The following is a 21,109-nucleotide window of genomic DNA, read 5'->3' on the forward strand; positions in this document are numbered from 1 at the left end:
ACTAAAAAGAACAATGGAAAGATTTAAACAAAAAGGACAACGGGGAGATCTGAAGGAACATGTAATCAAATTACCATATACGTGTGTGTGTGTGTGTGTGTGTGTATAATATAAATACTAATCATTTTACTTTACATTATAAAAGGAAAGAGAAATCAGTGTGTTTCGGCATGTGAAAAATGTGAATTAAATGACTAAGTTTTTTTTGTTTTGTTTTGTTTTGTTTTTTTTGAGGTACGCGGGCCTCTCACTGTTGTGGCCTCTCCCGTTGCAGAGCACAGGCTCCGGACGCACAGGCTCAGCGGCCATGGCTCACGGGCCCAGCCGCTCCGTGCCATGTGGGATCTTCCCGGACCAGGGCATGAACCTGTGTCGCCTGCATCGGCAGGCGGACTCCCAACCACTGCGCCACCAGGGAAGCCCTAAATGACTAAGTTTTGCTCTGCTCTCACAGTATTATTATTGTGGATGGGAGAAAAGGGAAAACTCTTACTCTATTTCCACATTCCTCCTTTTCTAGAAAATTAATCTAAGATTCCAAAATACTGTTTGGACCACATTTACAAATGAAGGTGGTGAAGGGGAAAATATTTCTTTAAAAAATTATGTTTCCAGGTCAGACACTCCCATATCTTCCTCTGACCCATTCAGCTGGGAAAGGGGAGGGAAACTATATCTTCAGGAAATCCAATCTTCAGCTTTCTCACTTCCTTTCCTGTTTGCCCCGGTCTGGGTTAGTTAACGGACTGCCCCCTGAGTCTTATCCTAGGCTATATCTTTCTATTCTCTTTTCTGTCTAATTTGTTGACAGAAAGGATGCCCTTGGGTATGCAAATTACATCAGTTGGTGGTAAGATTTAAGAAACCCCCCTCTTCCCTTCGGGCTTAAAGTTAAATCCTGTTTCCAGCCAAACTACCAGAGAGCTTTGCATCAAGGATTTTGATGATTATGATTTCAGGGAACCTAATCAGTGAAGTGAATCATTGTTTCCCATTTGCCATTATCCCTTGTGGTTAAGTCTCTCAGTAGTTATCACAGGGGGGAGGGTAGCTGTGGCTGGGTGCCTATGCTGTGTGTGTGGAGAGGGCCAGGAGGAAGAGGGTGTATGTGGGCATCGTTGAGGCCCTGGCCATAACAATACCTTAACACTACAATTCTGTCATCACCTCTAAAACCTGGTTCTACCCCAAGGGTGGCATAATAGAAATGGAGCCAAGAGAACAAGGCAGGATTGGAAAGGTGGGGAGGCCAATGGAAGAAATAGTAAAAAACGGATCACTCTCTACAATTTGGAAATCTTCAAACTAATATTCAACAATCATACTTATGAAAGAAGGTACAAAATTTTTATAAAATATTCTACTAAGTAAATTTATAAGTTCCAAGGTATAAAACTCCTTAAATGAAGGAGTCCAAGTGGCAAAATTTTCCAAAAATAAGTAACTAAGTAATATTATCAATTCTATTGTTGTAAATGGAAATTGTGTACCTGTGAGCGCTTGTGTGTGTGTGTGTGTATGTATGTTCTGTTGGTGGTGATAGAGAAAGTGGGTACAGGACCAATTTCTAACACTAAGAAATACTTGACAATGGCTTAGATTCTCATGGAAAACCAGTGCAGAGTGGCTAAAATAAAGGTTTCTATCAGTGATATATATTTAAAAATCAATGCATGGAGCACCAGATAAGTTACAAGCTCAAGCTCAAGCTCAAGCCTTTCCATTTGTTTTAAGCCAAACTTTGGTGTTGAAAGCAACAAACAATGTCACTCTCAGAATCCCAATTACAAAAAAATGGATCTTTATATCATCATAATATTTCTTGAGACTATCAGAGAGCTGTTACAAGGCAGCCAAGCAAACCCTTTTCCAAAGAGAAACCAACCTTCTTTGAGGAAAGGCAGGACACATGAACTGCCTCCCCTTTGGGAGAGCACAAGAGCAAGTGTAAGAAGAAATCAGCTAATATTTTAACTGATGAACTTCTTTCTCTGCTTACAGATATCACCCACAGTGGCCGACACGAGAACTGGGCCACTTCATGGAATCTCAATGTGGATACTCAAACGTTCAAACTCTTACAAAGTATATTTTACACTATTAGGGACGGCAATATAGTGGGAAAATTGTCAAATGCAATATACTCCTGAAAAAACATGGTCCTAATCTAATCTTTCTCATTTTCTCTTCTTTTGAAGATCTGTTCTAAGCCAGACAGTGAATCATTTCTGAATCTGTCATCTTCTCTGAGACTGCTTGAATATGGAAAAGGAAAGGGATGATGGAATTCATCAAGGGGAGGCGGCTGCTTCGTTTGCTTCTCAGCCTCAATGAATCATCATGGTGAATTATAATTCATTTCCATTTTAATTGTTAGAAGTCAATCTCCTGACACAGGAACATCTACATAGATACAATGAAGGCTATTGGCCAAAATTTTTGATATTTTACATTTATCAAATCAATGCCTCTTTAAATCAGATTGGCCATTACTCTATTAGTTCTATCTTTGTATCAATAGTGGCAATAGCCCTTGAAATGTTCAAGTTATTTTGTTTTCTCTTTATGTCATGATAAACTGAACAAGACATGGCTTCACTGATAGTAAGATCACCACTATAATCCACGGCAACAAAACCAAATAACTTTTAAAATGTTAAATCAGGCATCATCTTGATAAAGTGATTATCAAAGAACATTCTGTGAACCAAGTGTGATAACTTTTACACATGCATTTTGAATGGGGAATTGACTGCCAAGGTTAACACCTGAGTCACAGAACTTACTAGCAGGAGACGCTTAGGCTGATTTTTCCAAGATTAAGTTCTCTTATCTTCAATACCTAGGTGGTTATAATATTTAAATCATAGAATTGTTGTGAAGATTGAAAAAGCTAATCCATGAAAGCATTCAACCTGACACACAGAACACAGTATCAGTGACCATGTAAGCTAAGTGAGGTTTGTATTCATATCTCCTGTCATCCCCCCTATATAGATTCAGAAACTGTGCCTCAGAATAGTTAATTGTTTGTTTAAGGAACCACCACTGGTAAATGATTTAAGCTCAGACTTAAAATATGTTTGCAGTCTTCTAGATTTAATTATTTTCTTTTATATTAAATTTCTTCACATAATTATTTTCTTTTATATGAAATTTCTTCACATAAATCCATAATTTGGTCTACATGTGTTATCTGAATTGTGAATGTTTCTGGTTAAATCTTTTTCAGACCAAGGGTAATAAACTTATGTAAAATGGAAGATAGCAAATTAATGTAATTTTTAAAAAATGTTCTCTAAATGCATGGATTACATGCATGTTCTCTAATTAAATGAAAACTGAAAGTCATCCAAGGTAAACCACAACTTTAAATTGAATATGCAGCTCATCATACTTACTGGAGAAATTAATGGTTAATTAATTAATTAATGGTTAAATTAATGGTGGCTTCTCAAAGTAATTCTTTATCATTTTCTATAACATCTTACATGAATTATTAATCTAAACTGCAATTGCAGAACTAATATACTTGAAAAGTGATCACAACAATGTTAATATGTCAATTAAAGCAAATTTTTTTTTTACAGAAGAAGAAAAAGAAACTCAAAATGTCAAAGCACTTACTGCAGCTTGTCGATGAGTATTGGACAGTATTCCATGAATCTTCACTTTGTCCTTTTCCATTTGGTCTATGTTCACCCACAAATCCCGGCTGGCAGAATCAGATGGACCATATATCCGAGATATATAGTAATTATGATCTGTGTCCTCCTATAATAATAAAGAATAATGCACATCAAGGACACGGACAGTACGGATGGACCTTGAGGGTATTGTGCTAAGTGAAATAAGTCAGAGAAAGATAAATACCGAGTGACATCCCTTATATGTGGAATCTAAAAAAGCCAAACTCATGGAAACAGATTAGAATGGTGGTGACCAGGGGCTGGAAGGGGGTGAAATGGGGAGATGTTGGTCAAAAGGTATACACTTCCAGTTATAAGACAATTAAGTTCTGGGGAATCTTATAGATCTTAAATGTTCTCACCACAAAAATGAAATGATAATAATGTGACGTGATGGAGATGTTAACTGATGCTATGGTGGCTAGCTTTTACAGTATATAAGTGTATCAAATCAACGTGTTGTACTCCTTAAACTTACACAATGTTACATATCAATTATATCTCAATAAAGGTAGGGAAAAAAGAGAAGCATTAATTTTTTTCAGTGACTACTCAGTATTAGCAAAATTTGTCTAAAGCATTCTAATTTCTATTTTAGAAGGTAAAAAAGTATATTTTACTTTTGACTATGGTTTCTTGAAATTTCTCCATTTTATCAGTTTATTTTGCTTTTTCCCTAGAGTTGTGTAAATATTCTTTTTTTACCCTAAAAATGAGAGTGTGTCAGAACTGTGGCAAGCAAAGATAGAAGTAATCATACATGATTCTTGTTATAAGCTTTGTGTTGATACTGACTGCCATTTAAAATAATACCTCTAAGATGAATCTACTTGTAGCATTTTTTTTCTTTTTCAGGTGAATTCAGAGTGCAACATTTAATGGATGTTTTTTCACATCAGTTACATTTTTGTAATACCTTTATTGTCCTAGGATCAAAAAACGTTTTTTCTTCCTTCTCACCCCCTTTTTATGAGAAGTATTTAAATCATTATATATCAAACTTATATAATTTAGAGTTACACAGTTTCATTAAAAAGAAGAAAAAAGCCCTCAAAAGTAAAAAAAGAACAAAGGTGTTCCTAAAATTCATAAAAGAACAAACAAACAAAAATGATTCTATTGAAATTAGAAGTGTTAGTATTCTTCAAAATAGCCAAATGAGTTAAATAACCTCTAAGGAAAGTGAATTAGATTTTAAAAATATACAAGTAATAAGCCTCTTTAAAATAAACTGTTATATTGATAAAACTTAAAGGCAAATGAACAATCTGTGTACAATAGTCTTTTCTAAAACAGTAATGTTAGGGCTCTCTCTGATTGCTGCTGCCCAAACAAAAAATGTCACTTTTGGAACTAGTATTTTCTGAAAGCCTGAACTGTAATTACTATTGAGTGACAACAAATTCAAACTTCTCCTTTTAAACTAGGGTTATATTAGGCGTTGCTTTCATTTAATGGTCCTAGAAATTGAGATAATACATCTTTCTCCCATAACTTGGGTTGTTAAATTCTACTTTTATTTAAATTCTCATTATTGATATCAACACGGTACCTGTCACAAAACCTTTATTTTTCAGGTTTCTCACTCAATGAAGAGATTTAAATGTTTTAAAAAGCAATTTTGCTGAGGAACACCTAGAAAAATCACATGATTCTTGACTAATTTGAATCACAATTAGTTTTTTTTGTTGTTTATCATGAAATGTAAATGTGCTTATCAGTTTGAGAAGTCACTAAACAGAATGCATTTAAAAATATTCAGGTATATGTAAGATTAATGTTTAGTGAATAGAGGGTCTATGATTTGAATAATAAATTTTTGGATGGAATTTCATCTAATGCATTTATTACTTAACTGCTAATTAAATAAAATATAACTATCCTTGAAATCCAGTCAAAATAAGAATACCATGTACCTTTTCACAAGTCATCATATATATATATATATATATATATACACACATACACATAAGACTACATGAAGGAAAGGAATATTCTAAGCAATATTCTAAATAGATTTTGCTTCATGACTAAAAGAAAAAATATGACCCCAAATGTACATCTTGAGAAAAGATGTTGATTAAATGTTAACAGTAAATTTAAAAAAAAATAAAAATCCTGTATCTCCAATTAAACTCTAGGTATCATGTACAAATTACAAGTATACCCACAATGAAAGATAAGAAAGTTCTGCAGAGAAAAAAGAAAAAAGGAGATACAAAAAAAGGAGTAGGAATAAGATTCTATGAAACTCAAGAGAGCTTCTATCCTAATGATTTTCCAGCCCTCCCTTCCAGAGCGTGACGACACTGATTGCTTGGGTTCTAGGAGAGTAACAAGCATTGTGGTTGTGCCTTCAACTCCTTCTCATTGTCTGGTGCTTCTCCATTGGAAGCTTTCAGTGGTAAGTACCCTCCTTGACACTGGGCACAAGCCATTCTACAGGTGTCACTCCACTGGCAACAATGGTTGGTGGGCATGATGAGCACATAACCTAAGAAGGACCAAATAGTGAGACATTTTGGAGATTAGGTAGAGAGGAGATAATTTCCCTGATTCTGATTGCTGAGATGTGTAAATATGAGGCTTGGAACTACTGCCACCATTTTCTACCAAGAGGGAATCCTGCCTGAAGATAAAGCAAACATAGATAAGGACAGAACCATAAGCAATGCAAAGAAAAAGCCAGATCCCTGACCAAGTATATCTAAGTGCACCAACTCCTGGGCTTGTTCAACCACTTAGATGAACCATTAAATCTCTTCTATTGTTAAAACACCTTGAGTTGAGTTATTATCAACCAAAAGAACCCTAACTGACAAACAAGTTTCCTTAACTTTCACGAAAAGAGACTTCAGCAATGTTGAATAAGACAACCTTATCTGCAGATTTATAGATCTAGATAACAAACATCTCCCATTCGCATCTGGTAGTCTAGCAAATCACACAGAAGGAATGAAAACTTGTATTTAACCTGCCAGAAATCATCAAGTCTGAATAACAAACAACAACGATTCATTTGATTTTTCAGTGAATGGTACAAAAGGGTGGTTTTGAAGAAAATATTCAATGAGTTTAAATTAAAAATTTAGTCTTTTTCCCTATTGCTAGTATTTTTATAAAGAGTTCAGCAATACTGAGGTCAGAGATATAATCTTTAGATGAATTATGTAATAGATTTTATGATGCTGCCAAATTCTTATACAATTGCCAGATAGATATTTTCTTTAATATCACAAACTTTCAGTATAGAGCTCAGTATAATTGTTGCAATCAACATATCTAAAATGACTTTGGTATTTCCCTTAACCCCTAAATCCCTGTAATTAATCAAGACACAGTCTTGAAGTTAACATAAAGAATAAGAGTATTGTTATGCTAAACAATGGATTCGCTGCAAAAATATACATTTTTTATCAGTAATTACAATTATTGATATGGCTATGTGAACATACACCTTCATTTTCACTTAAATCAGAGCTTCTCAAAACAACATAAAATCTTTGAAAATACTGACAGTTAAAGCTTTTTGACTTCTTGGTGTTTGACTTCTATAGTCCAAGCTTGCCAAGTTGTCATGGCAACTTTTATTCAAAGAGGAAGACAATTTATTGTTTACCTAGGAATTTAAAGACAAAAGTTGTTAAATTCCTGGGAGAGGTGTTTGGCTCAGTTATTCAGGAAAGCCATAAAATAGATGTCTCAAAAATATGACATCTTAGCACTACTAAATTATTCAAACCATATCTTGTCCTTTATAGGAGTAATGGTTCTTAAAGCTTTGCCAAAAGCCACTTCAGGCATAAAGATTTTCCTATTCTGCTCAGAAGCAAACTCTTCTTTCTTTTTTTTTCTTGCAAACTATTTATAACATCATAAAAAATAAAACAAAACACTGTGATATGCCTACTTGCCAATTCATTTAGGAAACCAACTGTTACTGAAAGTAGATGGCACAATAGGTAGCTATAAATCCCATAAATCCATGCTCTTCAAACATGTCTGGAAATGTACAGCTGTGAACAGAGGACATACACCAAAAACACAGAGAAAAAGTCTTTGTAACTGTAGCCTAACCATTCTGCAACGATCAGTTTACACAATTTCTAACCCAAAGGTTGTCTTCTCTTCTGTCATGGGTGTTAAGTTGATTTTATGTTGAATAATTCTTATGGATGCCTCACATTGCCTATGTAGTAATAGCATTTGAACTCTAAATTCATTTCATTAAGAATTTTTTTTAAAAAATCAAGAATATATTGTATGAACATCACTGTGCTAGTCATTTGAAATATATGGATATATAAAACATAGTCAAAGTTCTCAGGTAAAGTTATTTAGCATTTAATCAATCAGTTACCTTTCAAAGATAGTTTTATAATAAATAAAGAAATATTATAATTTGAATGGTTCTTGCCAGGTATTAATATATGTAATATAATGTAATGTAACCAAATATGTTACATTCTTATATAAATGATTTCACAAGGGCCATACAGTACAATTAAAGGTAAAGCTATTTAAAAATATTACTTATATATATAAAACTACTCAAAAACAAAGAGTTAAAAAATAGTGATCTAAAAAAATCATGTTGATATAAGAAACCAAAGGACATGATCAAATAACAAAAGGAGAAAAAGTGAGCTGGCAATACTTTTGTCAACTGCATTAGAAGGAGGTGACCTACAGGGAATGTGGAAGATAGGTCATATGAGTGTCTCTGTTAATAAAAAGCCAATGAGAGTATTTAGCTTTCTTTCACTGGGTTACCGAAAAATGAAATTCGACCAACATATTTAAGCACATTTGAAAAGTATATGAACAGAATATAAAGGATTATTAAATTAGTCCCACACAATTTCAGCACGATAGGAGCAATTACATATTATCTTCAAATAGCCTTCAATATATATCAGCAAGTACTACAGCAATACCCTCTTCAGACACTCAGAACAATTACATGGGATACAATTAAATTTACTGTTATGGTGTCAGAAGAATTAAAATCAATTCCTCTGTCTCCTATTGATTATATCAGATTACTGCACCAATTCTCATTATGCATATCTTTTACGTATCTTCAGTTTCTCACAGATGCCTCTGCTATTTCTTTAAGGATTTTTACCTACTTGATCTACTTGCAGCATGGTCTATCCCCCGAGCAATATCTTGTCCATGACTCTTTGGTAGGTATTATTTATTTTTTTATTTTATTTTTTTTTGTGGTACACGGGCCTCTCACTGTTGTGGCCTCTCCCGTTGCGGAGCACAGGCTCCGGACGTGCAGGCTCAGCGGCCATGCCTCACGGGCCTAGCCGCTCCACGGCATGTGGGATCTTCCCGGACCGGGGAACGAACCCATGTCCCCTGCATCGGCAGGCGGACTCTCAACCACTGCGCCACCAGGGAAGCCCGGTATTATTTATTTTATCAGTTCTTCACAAGAATTTAGTTAAGTGACACCCAAGAATGTAGGATTAACTGGTGTGTGTGTGTGAGTGTGTGGGTGAATTTATCATGAGGTCAGATTACTATGTGACATATAAAATATGGGATTCCAGCAATATTTCCATCATAAAACAGTTTTCATTTTCCCAGTAACTCTTAGATGAGATCATCTCTCATGCTATGCAGAGAGAGGTAAATTGTATGGCCAAGGAAGCATAACACATTTATCTTTCAAAATAATGACAAAATCAAAGCTCTATAATTCAATTAAGTGATTGCCTACATCTCCAGGCATTTTGGAATGTGTTGGTATGTGTTTGTGTTGATTCATTTATTAAATGAAACAAATAGTATTTTCTACCTGGATATATTTTATCCAGTATACTTTAATTTGCTCCTGGTAGAAACTTTTAACCTTTTCAAGAATAAACCTGCGAGAGTATTTCCAGTTTTACAGTGGTGAAAAAGCACAGGCCAGAGAGAGAATCTGGGCAGTTTTGAGTGAATTAACATCTCAATTTATCTTTTACAAGTCCAAGCAAGTGATGGCCAATCATACAGTGGTTGCTAAAGAGGTGCACTGCCAACTTACAAGGGATCTCTGAAGGCTCCAAAAACCTAGGGAAAAAATGCATGCATGAAAAAGTTTAAAAATATGTATGAAATTTCTATTAAAAAGCTCAAAATTAGCATTACAATAACATAGCTCAAAGGATATTTGGGTTGAAGTACAGCTTCTGCCTCTAAATAGTCACTGTAAATTTTGGACTTTATATAAGGAATTCAACTAGGTGTCTCTTAAAATTCCTTTCAGCTAAGGTTCTGAGATTCTAAAGCCACAGGCGAATGGGAAGAAACTGCTAGGGGTGAGTGAGTCAGAAGACTTTGCATTATTTAAGTGATACCCACCAAAAGAAATATAAGTGTGCAGTTTGAAGAACCAACACAGGTAGCTAGTTATAGTAACTGTATAGCATAGTACCATTTCAATAGGTACTTAATCATCCTTGTTGGTAAGTTGTAGATTGGCCCCAAGACTGGAGGCAAATTAACACACTTGTTGCAGGGAGTGTACGAATCCCTGGGAACACTATGCGTTATCTGTGCAAATTAAAAAAATCACAGGTCTTGTATTTGTGTGCATTATTTTTCAAATGCACGATATATTGTGATGCATAAAATGTGTGATCATTTTACAGTTACTGAATTTCTCTATAATTCTTGGTGTATTTTTCCAATCAACTAGAAAGAAACAACAATGGTATGAGGGACCACAAAACATTCTGATAATCAGAAAAGACAATCATAATTTATATGGACATTTCTATTTTAGATGTAGCATTCATGATGGGGCAGGAACTTGGACACTATAAACATACTGTCTTAGTCTGCTCAGGCTGCCATAACAAAAGACCTGAGACTGAGTGGCTTAAAAAACAAAAATTTATTTCTCACAGTTTTGGAATCTGGGAAGCCTAAGATCAAGGTTCTGGTAGATTTGGTTTTTGTGAAAGCTCTCTTCCTGGCTTGTAGACGGTTGCCTTCTCACTATGTCCTCAAAGGGCCAAGAGAAAGATCTTTAGTGTCTTCCCATCCTCTTACAAGGATACCAATCCCATAGGGCCCCACCCTTACAACCTCATTAAATCTTAATTACCTCCTAAAGGCCCCATCTCCAAATATAACCACATGGGGGTTAGGGCTTCAACATATGGATTTAGGGAAGACAGAATTCAGTCCATAGCACATACAGATAGTTCCTTTATTAAGTTTGGATTTGTAAGAAGCCCTAGATTTATTGCCTTTGAAAATACATGTCATTCTCTAGTGCTAATCAAAATTGCCATTCAAGCTTTCTAATATAGGAGGGCTTTTTGAAAATCCATACAGTTCTCTATCTCGGCCTATCTCTTAGAAAAAAAATTGAGATATTTATAATTTTACAAGAATTATGGAAAATTTTACTCTGGAGCAACTTCTAAAAATTATAACTCAGTTGACAATTTTCACACAACCAACATTTGTGGAAAAGTTGGGTAATTTCCCTCTATGAACTGGTCAATCTCATTTCAAAGGTAACTGTTATTGTTCACACAAACACCAGGCTTGACACAGCCACCCCTTCCATTTCGTCCTCCCCATCACATGCCACACCAGCCCTACTAGCTCTCCTGGTGTCCCACAAGTACGCTATGTGCCGACACCATACTGTTCACCTGCTCTTTTGTGCACCTGGAATGATCCTCCCCTATTCTGTCATGCTTTATTTCTTACCCTGCTTTAATTTCCTTTGTAACTTTTATCATTGGACTTTAAAAAAAATTATTGCCTCCCCCTGCTCCCCATTTAAAATATCTCTCCCTCTATTGGGTTCACTGCTGTATTCTAGATAGTAAACATTGGTACATGATAGATACTCAATATACAGATTTGTAAGTTTTAGACCTTCTTTATATTTTTCAAGCTATTTATTACTTCGGCTTTATTACCTCCTAGAAAAGATGTTACAGTGGTAGATTCTTCTTAACAGCAAGGAAGAAGTAAAAACTCACACACAAAGCAATCCAATTTATTTATAAATATATTTTATTCACTATTCAGTTTATTATTCTTGAAATTTCCATGCCCTACTACAAAACCCCTCATGCCACCTCTATCAGTGGTTATTGCTGGGTAACAAACAACTCCCAAACTTGGTGGCCTGAAACAACCATTCATTTGTTTAGGACCGGGTGCAGCTGGGCATTGCTTCTGTCCTACACGGTGTCAGTTGGGATCACTGATGGTTTGTGGCCACTTCTCATGTCGGCTGGGGACTGGCTGGTTCCACATGGACTTGGCCACATGTTTAGGTTCTCTCTCTCATTGTGACATCTCATTCCCAAGGAGACCAGATTGGGCTTATTCCCAAGCTGATAGAATCCAAGCAAGTAAGAGCGGAAGCTGCAAGTGTCTGGAGGCATTGCTTAGAAGGTGTTTAATTTGACTTCCATCCCATCATTTGATCAGAACAAGTTACAAAGCATGTCCTGGGTTCAAGAGGTGAGAAGATAGATCCTACCTCTTCATGGGATAAGCTGTAGGAATTTGGGGCCATTTTTAACCCGTCATGCCATGCAAATTTTCTATGCCTGAGTGGTTGAGCTATTTTGCTAAGTATAAATAAACAGTTACTTTGACCCCTCTAGGAGATACTGTATCATTTCCACTTCAGTTGAGAGACCATTTTGAAAATACCTGTGGGTAGATTCAATTAAAAAAAAAAATCTGTAGTTGCTTTCATTTAGCATAGAGGTACTTTTAACAATGTAAATCTTCCTATTGTTTTCTAAATAAGAATTTTAAAAGCCCATTTCAAATGATAAATTCTTCCAGGACCACATATTAGAAGAAGGAAAATCTTGTTGCCAACTCACTTAACTTTAGGTAGCTGATGTACAGGTCAAACAAGGGCAGAACAAAGGCAGGGAGGCTGCAATAGTTTCATGAGCCATTAAAAATAAAGAAGCAAAAAGGAAAGCACAATCTGTTGAAGTTTTGTTTTAAAGTTACCAATTCTAGATTCAAACAAATATTTTCATAATATGGTTTTGCTGACTTTGAAGAAAGATTCCCTCTCAGATCTATAAAGCTGGTATTTATATCTTGCAATAAAATTACAAGATAGCTTAGGAGAGATTTTATTTCAGTGCAGCCTGAGAAGCATGCTTTCCTTTTTTGCTTCTGTCCTACAAAATCACACAAGGGAAAATCAATGTTATGAGCTTCTCACTTTCCTAAGAACTAGCTGGAAAGTGTAAGAAAAATGCCTGGAGGTCAAATATTCAAGTGAACGTAGTCTAATGTAGGAAGATGCTATAAAACAGCCTATTTATTTACAACCATTTCTTTCAGATGTCACTCATACAAGCTAACAAGTATTTATGATGCACTGATTATGTATGTGGAGGTCTTCAGCTGATGGCTGTGAAGGGTAAAAGATGTTTATGATATAGTCCTTGCTCTCCAGAAACCTGCAACAGAGTGACATAGTGCAGGTACTCAACTCTCTTTGCTCCAGACCAGCATAAGATAAAGGCTGTACTAATGGCAGCTTCAGTTTCATAAGCCTCCTCAGGAGGAAAAAAATCTCATTCAGTTTTAGTGATAAAATATAGGGCTCATAGAAGTCATGATATTTAATCTGGGCCTTGAGGAATGAATTGAGAGGGCGATTTTGCTCAGAGGGACTGGTCTGAACCCAGGGGAATGAGCAGAAAAATACTAATAAGATTACAGAAAATAACTAGAACAACAGACACATATAGGGGAGTAATGTGAAGTGAGTGCACTTAGATACGTAGAATTTTGATTGCACAAACCTTTGAACATCAATCTGGAAAGTCTGAATTTGATTCTGTGTAAAATGAGAGCCTTGGAAGTAATGGATTAAGTGTAGACTTAGACGGAACAATCTAGAAAATAGGATGGACTGGAGAAGGGAGTGATTAGAATCATACATTGGTTTGGAAGCTATCATAAGAATAAAGAGTAAAAGAATAAAAATTAATTAACTAATTATTTTTTAAAAAAGAATAAAAGAATCAAGAACAAAATCCTAACAGCTTAACCAGGTTACTAAGAGGGAAGACAAAAGGGAAGATGCTGTTGTGAGAAAGACTGAAGAATCCAAAAGACTTGCCACTATTTAAGAGGGAGAAGAACACTCAAAAATGACCCTGCAGCATTTAATCAGGATAACTGGACAGGCTGGATGGTTGAAAGTAGCTATGCCAGTTAACATTTTAAAGTGGAACTTAGCATACCTACATGTCATTATAAATGCTAACAAACAAATATAGGAAAATAAGTATCACTGGTTTCCAGATACAGTGCATACCAATGGTCACAGAACAAGGCCTTAGGAGTAACCAGATGTTAATTGAGAACCCTCCCATATTCAAGTAACACCTGTATTTCTATCTTTCTCTCACTGAGTACTCGAATAAGCGCTCAATGGAGGACAATGCCATGAGCTAATGAATGCCCTTGAACTGTAGCAGTGGTTCCCAAACTTGTCTGCACATTAGAATCAATTGGAGATCTTTTATAAATTTCACAGCCCAGATCATACTCCAGACCAGTTAAATCAGAATCCGGGCTGGGTGCAGTGTGATCCCAACATGCAGATACATCTGGGAAACATCACCTATTAGCTGAAATTTCCAATTTGTAACTGAACATGTTCTATATCTATATGATCATACCAAAACCAAGGCTTTAGAAATATATAAAAATATTCAACTTATCCTTAGAGAGTTTACCAAAATTTAAGAATTTCACTTTTTCAAATGTTGAGCTTAGTATTTTCCAAAGCACACACAGTAAGGTTTACATTCCAGAGAACTGTAGGAATAATAAATGGCCTTTCATCTGTTTTGGAAATGATGATCCTTAAAGTTCCAGTGTTGACGATCTCAATAAAGAAGGCTGAGTCCAGATTTCTATTCCTTAATGGATATGCGATCTGGAGAATTTTTGAGTGTTTCATAGGTTGCATCTGTACATGTCCCAAATAGTATAAATTTGGAATCCTCATATCATGGTTTTGGATGCACTCATTTGACATACAATTTTATGTGTCATCGTCCCCCTCCCCCTGCCCCCCCCCCACCTGGTATACTAGCTTTGAAACAAGTATCAAGATAAAGCAGCTTCAAAAATGCAATGAATGTGCTGCATCAATCACTTTGAGATATCAACACAGTTTTAAAGATCATTAGTCAGTCTGCAAGCATAATCATCAGGCTTTGCATAAACACGCAGTGCAGATAATGAAGCAGTGGTGAACTGAACGTGACTATACCAAACACAATACTAATTGTAAGTAGCACTCGGTGGAAAGAGATTAGATTTAGCTATGGAAGTTTAACATTATGCATTTTTAATCATTATACCTGATCCACACAAAAAACACAAATTGAGCCATTTTCCTGAAATGACACCACTTTACTTAATTTTTTCTTTTCTTTGACAAGATTAGACACGTGACTGAAGTGACCAGTTCTCTCGTCTTTGGCATTTGAGGGCCTTGGGTGGACACTCACAGAGAAGCAGCCTTCTTCTGTTCCTAGGTGTTTGCCTCCAATATCAACCAGCTGCCTTTTTAGATTAAATATCTTTCCCTTTGATATTAGGACATTAAAAACATTTATTCAGGAGACTTTTGTTTTAAAAAGTATATAGTAAACAAAACTGACACAATTCCTGCATTTATGTTGTTTACAGTCTAGTGGGAGAGACAGGCATTAAGTGATTGTATTAATAACAAACCCTAGGGCCACTTGATTTACTTTTGTATCTCAAATGAAAAGTTCAAAAGAAACCAGGACAGGAACTCTTACTTGAATGTTCTTACATTATAAGTCTACATATATCAGATACTTCTATAAGTAGAGAATTTCCATATGCTCATGGATTTCCTCTGCCTGGGCTTAGATATCCAAGTAGTTCTCTTCACTGATCTACACTGTGCATAAACGTTGCTTAGAAATAATCACCAGTTAATATTTTGAATTCAGTTAATTTGTAGATAAAATTCAGAACAGAATATTGCTTAATGGTTAAAACATTAAAAAACAACCTGGGTTAAAAAAATGAAGAGAGCTTATGTCAACGTTATCTTTGGGTTTTACTCTGGACGGAACATGATTATTCCAGAGACTAAGGAGACAGTGGAGAAAGGGACTGGGAAAAAAATTCTTAGGTTCACTCAGAGAGCAAAGAATGTAATAAACATTCCAATGAATCAGACTAGTGAGAACAGGTGTGAATAAACAACACATCAGTGTTCTGTTACAACTAGTATAAAATCCAAAGTTCAATCCAGGTCTTTGCATTAGGCTTTGTTGACTTGATGACTTATAAGTAAGCAGTCTACTATGTAGGGCATAGTTCCCCAAATCCAATACAAATTTGGTCCCCTGATGTAGTGGAGACTTTATATAACTCATGATGGCCTAGAGGTTTTTGTTGCAAAAAATGCCAACAATGGTTTGCAAAACATATAGAGGAATAACGGGCATAATTTTTAAAGTCGAGGAAGAAAAACCAACAGATTGCCTTGAAAACGGAAAGTGATTGGTTCCCCCAGGATATTTTATTAAGCAATAAAATCATTAGCTGGTTAATCTTTTAAATAGAGGAGTTTTGGCAAGTGGCTACCTAAAAATAATGTTTGCATACTTTTCAAAGCATTTATGATAGAGACAAAAATGTTAGATCCACAGTAAGGAATTCATAATACAGTGGTTCTCAAAGAATAAAATGTGAAAAAGACAAAGATAACTTGATGAATTTTTTAAAAAGATACATTCGGTTATTCACCTATCGTTTACTCTAATATCATGTTCTATTTCTTGTTAATGCTTTCTTTTTCTGAAAAGATAGCGTTTGTAGATAATGCATATTTTTAAGTGCCATTAATTTGCAAAGGAATGAAAACATTGAGTTTTTTTTTTTTCCATTTTGGTTTTATGATATCTGACTTCCAGAGGCCACTGCCACAGTGCTTTTTCCCTTCCTCTTCGGAGGTAGATTAGAACATCTTTAAAGACTCGAAAATATTGGTCGTAAAACTGCTGAGCTAAAGCCTAGAGTATTTCTCATACTCTGACAAAGTATAAGGTACTCACAAGGACTCTAGGAAAGCTGCATGGTTTCCATCTTCAAAGCCGAACTCCCTCCCACTTCCCCTGGAAGCGACAATAATGAATCTAGCAAGAGTATTTGCATGTGCTTTACATTTGTTTCTTGGTACAGGGCTCTAAAGAACCCCTAAGGTCACTCTGCTGCTTATGAGTGGCTGAAGGGCTATTGTGCAGGCACAGAGAGCCCGCAGTGACCTCCTCAGAGCAGGGATGTGGGTGGCAGAGTTTATTTACATATTATTGATCTTCTAATCCTTTTTCCAGGAAGCAGCCTCTGAGGGTCCTCTGGGGATCAAGCTGTTCCTAGTACAAATAATACCCAGGAAGTGCATTGGGCCCCAGAGAAATGCAAACTCCCTTAAAGGGCTTTCAAAGATCTCCGGGCTTGGACTTGAGCCTCAGGCTCCAGGTTCTTCCTAGGCCAGTCTCTCCCTGACCAATTTATAAATACATTTATAAAGTCTAAAAAAGTTTATACTATTTTCCCAATAGTAAGTTGAGGGACAGTTGCTAGTCTGCTACATAACAGCTTTATGACAAATTCCTGCTGAGTACAACTGTGAGTTCAGCATTTTAATAACAAGTGAAATGAAATGTGGCTAGAGGAGAAAGATCTAAATGGTTGAGGTCTTGTAGGTCAAGTCATGTGAGAAATGAATGGGGAAGAGTCCACTGGATGACAAAGAGGAACTGGATTGACTTTGCCCAAAGGTCAGAAGGACGATTCATCTGTGAATGTTCTGGGGATGAAATATTCAGGCAAGGATGAGAAAACAGTTTAATAAATTAAGATGTCAAAAACAAAATTTTCTCTCTTAAAAAAGGATAAATTCCCATTAGAAGACTTTGAGCAAAGGCTGTTGGGGATGTTATGGATAAGTTTCATGTATTTGGATAAGAAATGCATTTTATAATATCTCAGATTATTTTGACTATCTTTAACCATATTTCAACTATATTTAGTTTAGCTATATTTAAAACTATTTCCTGAGGTAATTGGTGACTAGATAAACAATTTGCTATTTGGGTAAGAAATAACCTGAGATCAATCTGAATTTTCCAGAAAAGACCTAGATTATTTTTTTGTCTTCTTCACCAACTTTCCCTTCTACACTCTGTCTCTGGCATGTACTCATTCATTTGGGTCAGAGCTCTTAGGTCACTATTTACCTTATGTGACGTCTCATTCTAAACAAGGCTACCTGGTATACAAGAAGAAAAGTATCATTAATTGATGTTTAATTGTCTCATCAGACATTAATGATTACTGAAGGATGTATGCAATTGTGAGTGATTCTAACCACATGCACAAAATCTGAAGAATATAGCTATACAATTCAGTTTCCAAGACACTATGGCCAAAGCTTTTAGACCATTAAGGAAATATTGTTTACAAATAATAGACCATGAACATGAATATAAAAAAGAGGTTAAGGAATTTCTCCAGCACCACAAACAGGGAGTCCATATGGATAAAGACAGAGAAAGTGTACACTCTGGTAAACTGAAGTGGCTACTTTTCCTGAAGTGATGAGCTATCATGGGTTCACTAAGAAATATGCTATGAGGAAATGGGTGGAAAGAACATACAATATGAGACTTCTATTGCGGGGATCCATGCAGCCAGTCACATGATGGAGGAAGAAGAGGATTCTCATCAAGAAAAGAGTAGCTAAGTTCGGATTGGAAGGTTAGGTGTTCAAGTGTTGGCAACTTCATAAGGACCCTTTTTAGAAAATGTCACTTAGTAAATTGTCTCTCCACACCTCCCGGGTATCTTAGTCCACACAGGCTGCCGTGATGAAATACCATAGACTGAATGGCTTAAACAGAAATTTATTTCTCAGAGTTCTGGAGCCTGGAAGTCTGAGATTAGGGTGCCAGTCTGGGCATATACTGGTTAGAACCCTCTTCCTGACTTGCAGACAGCTGCCTTCTCACTGTGTTCTCACACCGCCTTGCCTTTCCTCAATGTGTACACATGGAGAAAGAGCTCTGTCCCTCTTGCTCTTCTCATAAGACCACCAATTTTATCAGATTAGGACCCCACCCTTAGGAATTCATTTAACCTTAATTACCTCCTAACAGCCCTATCTTCAAATACAGTCAGACTGGGGATTACGGCTTCAACATACGACTTGGGGGAGGGGGTACAATTCAGTTCATAGCACCAGGTATCAGTTACCAGGGATCAAGAGAAAGAGCTGCAGCATGGTGGTGCATGGGGAAGGGTTGGCTGGCATCAGGAGCCAGAAACAGGGGATGCGAGCCCTTATCCTGACTCTGCCAATAATGTAAGCTGAACCCAGCTACTTCTTCATGCCTCTAAAGTGTTTTGTGTAAGATACCACTTATACCTGCTGCAACTGCTACAAAATTGAAAAGAAATGCAAAGTCTCACACTAAAAGTCCCCCCTCCCCCAGTTATTTGATTTTCTTTCTCTTTTTCCTTCAAATCTATCTGCAAATTAGAAATGCTATGGTTATTTTATACATATGCAATGTTACTGAATGATCATACAGTTTAATCCATTTGTTATTTATTTAATTTTTTAGCAAGCTAGTTATAGATATAGACCAGAGCACACTTCTGTCTTATTAACAGTTGAATGTATTGCCAATGTTTCAAATCATTTTGACTTTCTAAATTCATCTCACTGGTAAGTCTAAAATGTTCCAGTCTTCCAGGAAAAGCAAAACAAGATGATTACTTGAAGAAATGTCATTGTTTAAATTACAATATTTATATGTAATTAATTGAATATATAAAAGTTTTTCTCATTATGTCTAAATACTTTTGAAAACTTGGAATATTGAATCAATCATAACCGAAGAGTATATTTCCCATGACTCCAATTTCATACACTGTAATATTTCAGAAGAACAGAAAATAATCTTAGAAACATTCTTCAAAATAACTAGTGAAGGTGAGACCTTTAAAAGCATGTTTCACTTCTTGTTTTCAATATCATGTTTACAAGGGATGCAATAGGAAAGTAGTCCACCAGGACTGTACTTACACAAAATAAGTACAGAAGAAAAGTAGGACAGAAGAGAATATCTCCAAGAATCAGATTATATTTGACTGAATTCAACTCAACACATAGTATGCTTCCTCTGGGGTAGACATGAAGGCAATAGTGAGGTGCCCCTCAGAACTTGGAAATAAGATGGCCCTTTGGAAGATGACCTAGTAAGTTTATATTAATTAAGAATGTAGTTAGTTATTTGTTTTGTATATAGTAGCAATAGCATCTGGTGGCCAGGTGGCCATTAGATACATGAACCTATGGACATTTTATTTCACCATCACTGTGTTGGTCCACATGTGATTAAGGAAAAAAAAAAAAAAGAATGAACACACAACTTTTAAGTGTTTGGATTTCTCTTGAGAAACTAGGAGATGTGGCATCATATGCCCGAATTCCCACATGGCCCCACTCTGCTGCAGCTGGGGAGCAGCTGCCATGGTCCCCATGCCCCATCATTCCCCTATATCTAGGAAGAAATTCCCTTGCAGTAAATCATGCCTCATGTGATGATACCTTTTTTTTTAAACTTTTTTGGACTATTGCCACCATGACCCCAAGGGCTCAAATTTACCAACCAAATGTAAATCCAATGATTGTCTTTAAATATGGGACTGAAGAGTTTCAGATCACTCAGAACCCAATCAAGGCAACTGTAGTAAAATGTCAAGACAAATTTGGACTGCGCTAGTAATTTAGAAAGGGGAAACCTAATGTACTTGATGGAATTCGGTTTGGAGAGAGCCTATGTAAAGCGAAAGGGAGTAATCAATCCGAAAGAGTGGTTAACACAGCCATTTTTAAAAACGGAATTCAATTACTTCATGCTAGAAGTAGGCAGGTATAGAACCCATCAAGAAAATGGGGAGAGAGATTCCAGCTTGATCACATCACAGGGGAACTTGGAAATAGGTCTCTCCTGATTCCCGAATAATAATCCCAGGAGGTTACTCTATTAAAGGAAGCCTGGAGCCATGGACGATTCATTAAGGAGTAAGTGGGTGCACAACCCTGGAAGGGTCCAGTGTTTTGATGAGCCTTACCCCCCCGCCTCTTTGCTACCAAATGCCCAATGGCCCCTGCTCATCTAGAAGCACTACAATGCCTGCTGTCACCTGAGAAAGCCCAATTAGCACCCAAGGCAGGTGGCTTAAGATTCACAGCAGTGGTTTCAGGTTTTCTATCATCACTGGAAGGGACAGAACTCAGTAAGGTGCTTCTTTGTTCTCTGTCTCTTTGCCTCTGTCTCCAG

At 36.2% G+C, this 21,109-nt stretch overlaps 1 protein-coding gene across 3 annotated transcripts in view; it reads right to left on the minus strand.

Moving 5' to 3' along the window:
* The window catches only part of PLXDC2 (plexin domain containing 2), a 414,801-nt gene that overhangs the window by 212,875 nt on the left and 180,817 nt on the right, over positions 1-21,109 (minus strand). For all 3 annotated transcript variants that reach the window (XM_060293095.1, XM_060293094.2, XM_030837117.2), the window contains one exon: positions 3,628-3,774. In XM_060293095.1, coding sequence (XP_060149078.1) covers positions 3,628-3,774 — 147 coding nt within the window. The remainder of the gene's footprint in view (positions 1-3,627; positions 3,775-21,109) is intronic.

The sequence above is a fragment of the Globicephala melas genome, chromosome 2 (genome assembly GCF_963455315.2).
Source record: "Globicephala melas chromosome 2, mGloMel1.2, whole genome shotgun sequence".
NCBI lineage: Eukaryota > Metazoa > Chordata > Mammalia > Artiodactyla > Delphinidae > Globicephala > Globicephala melas.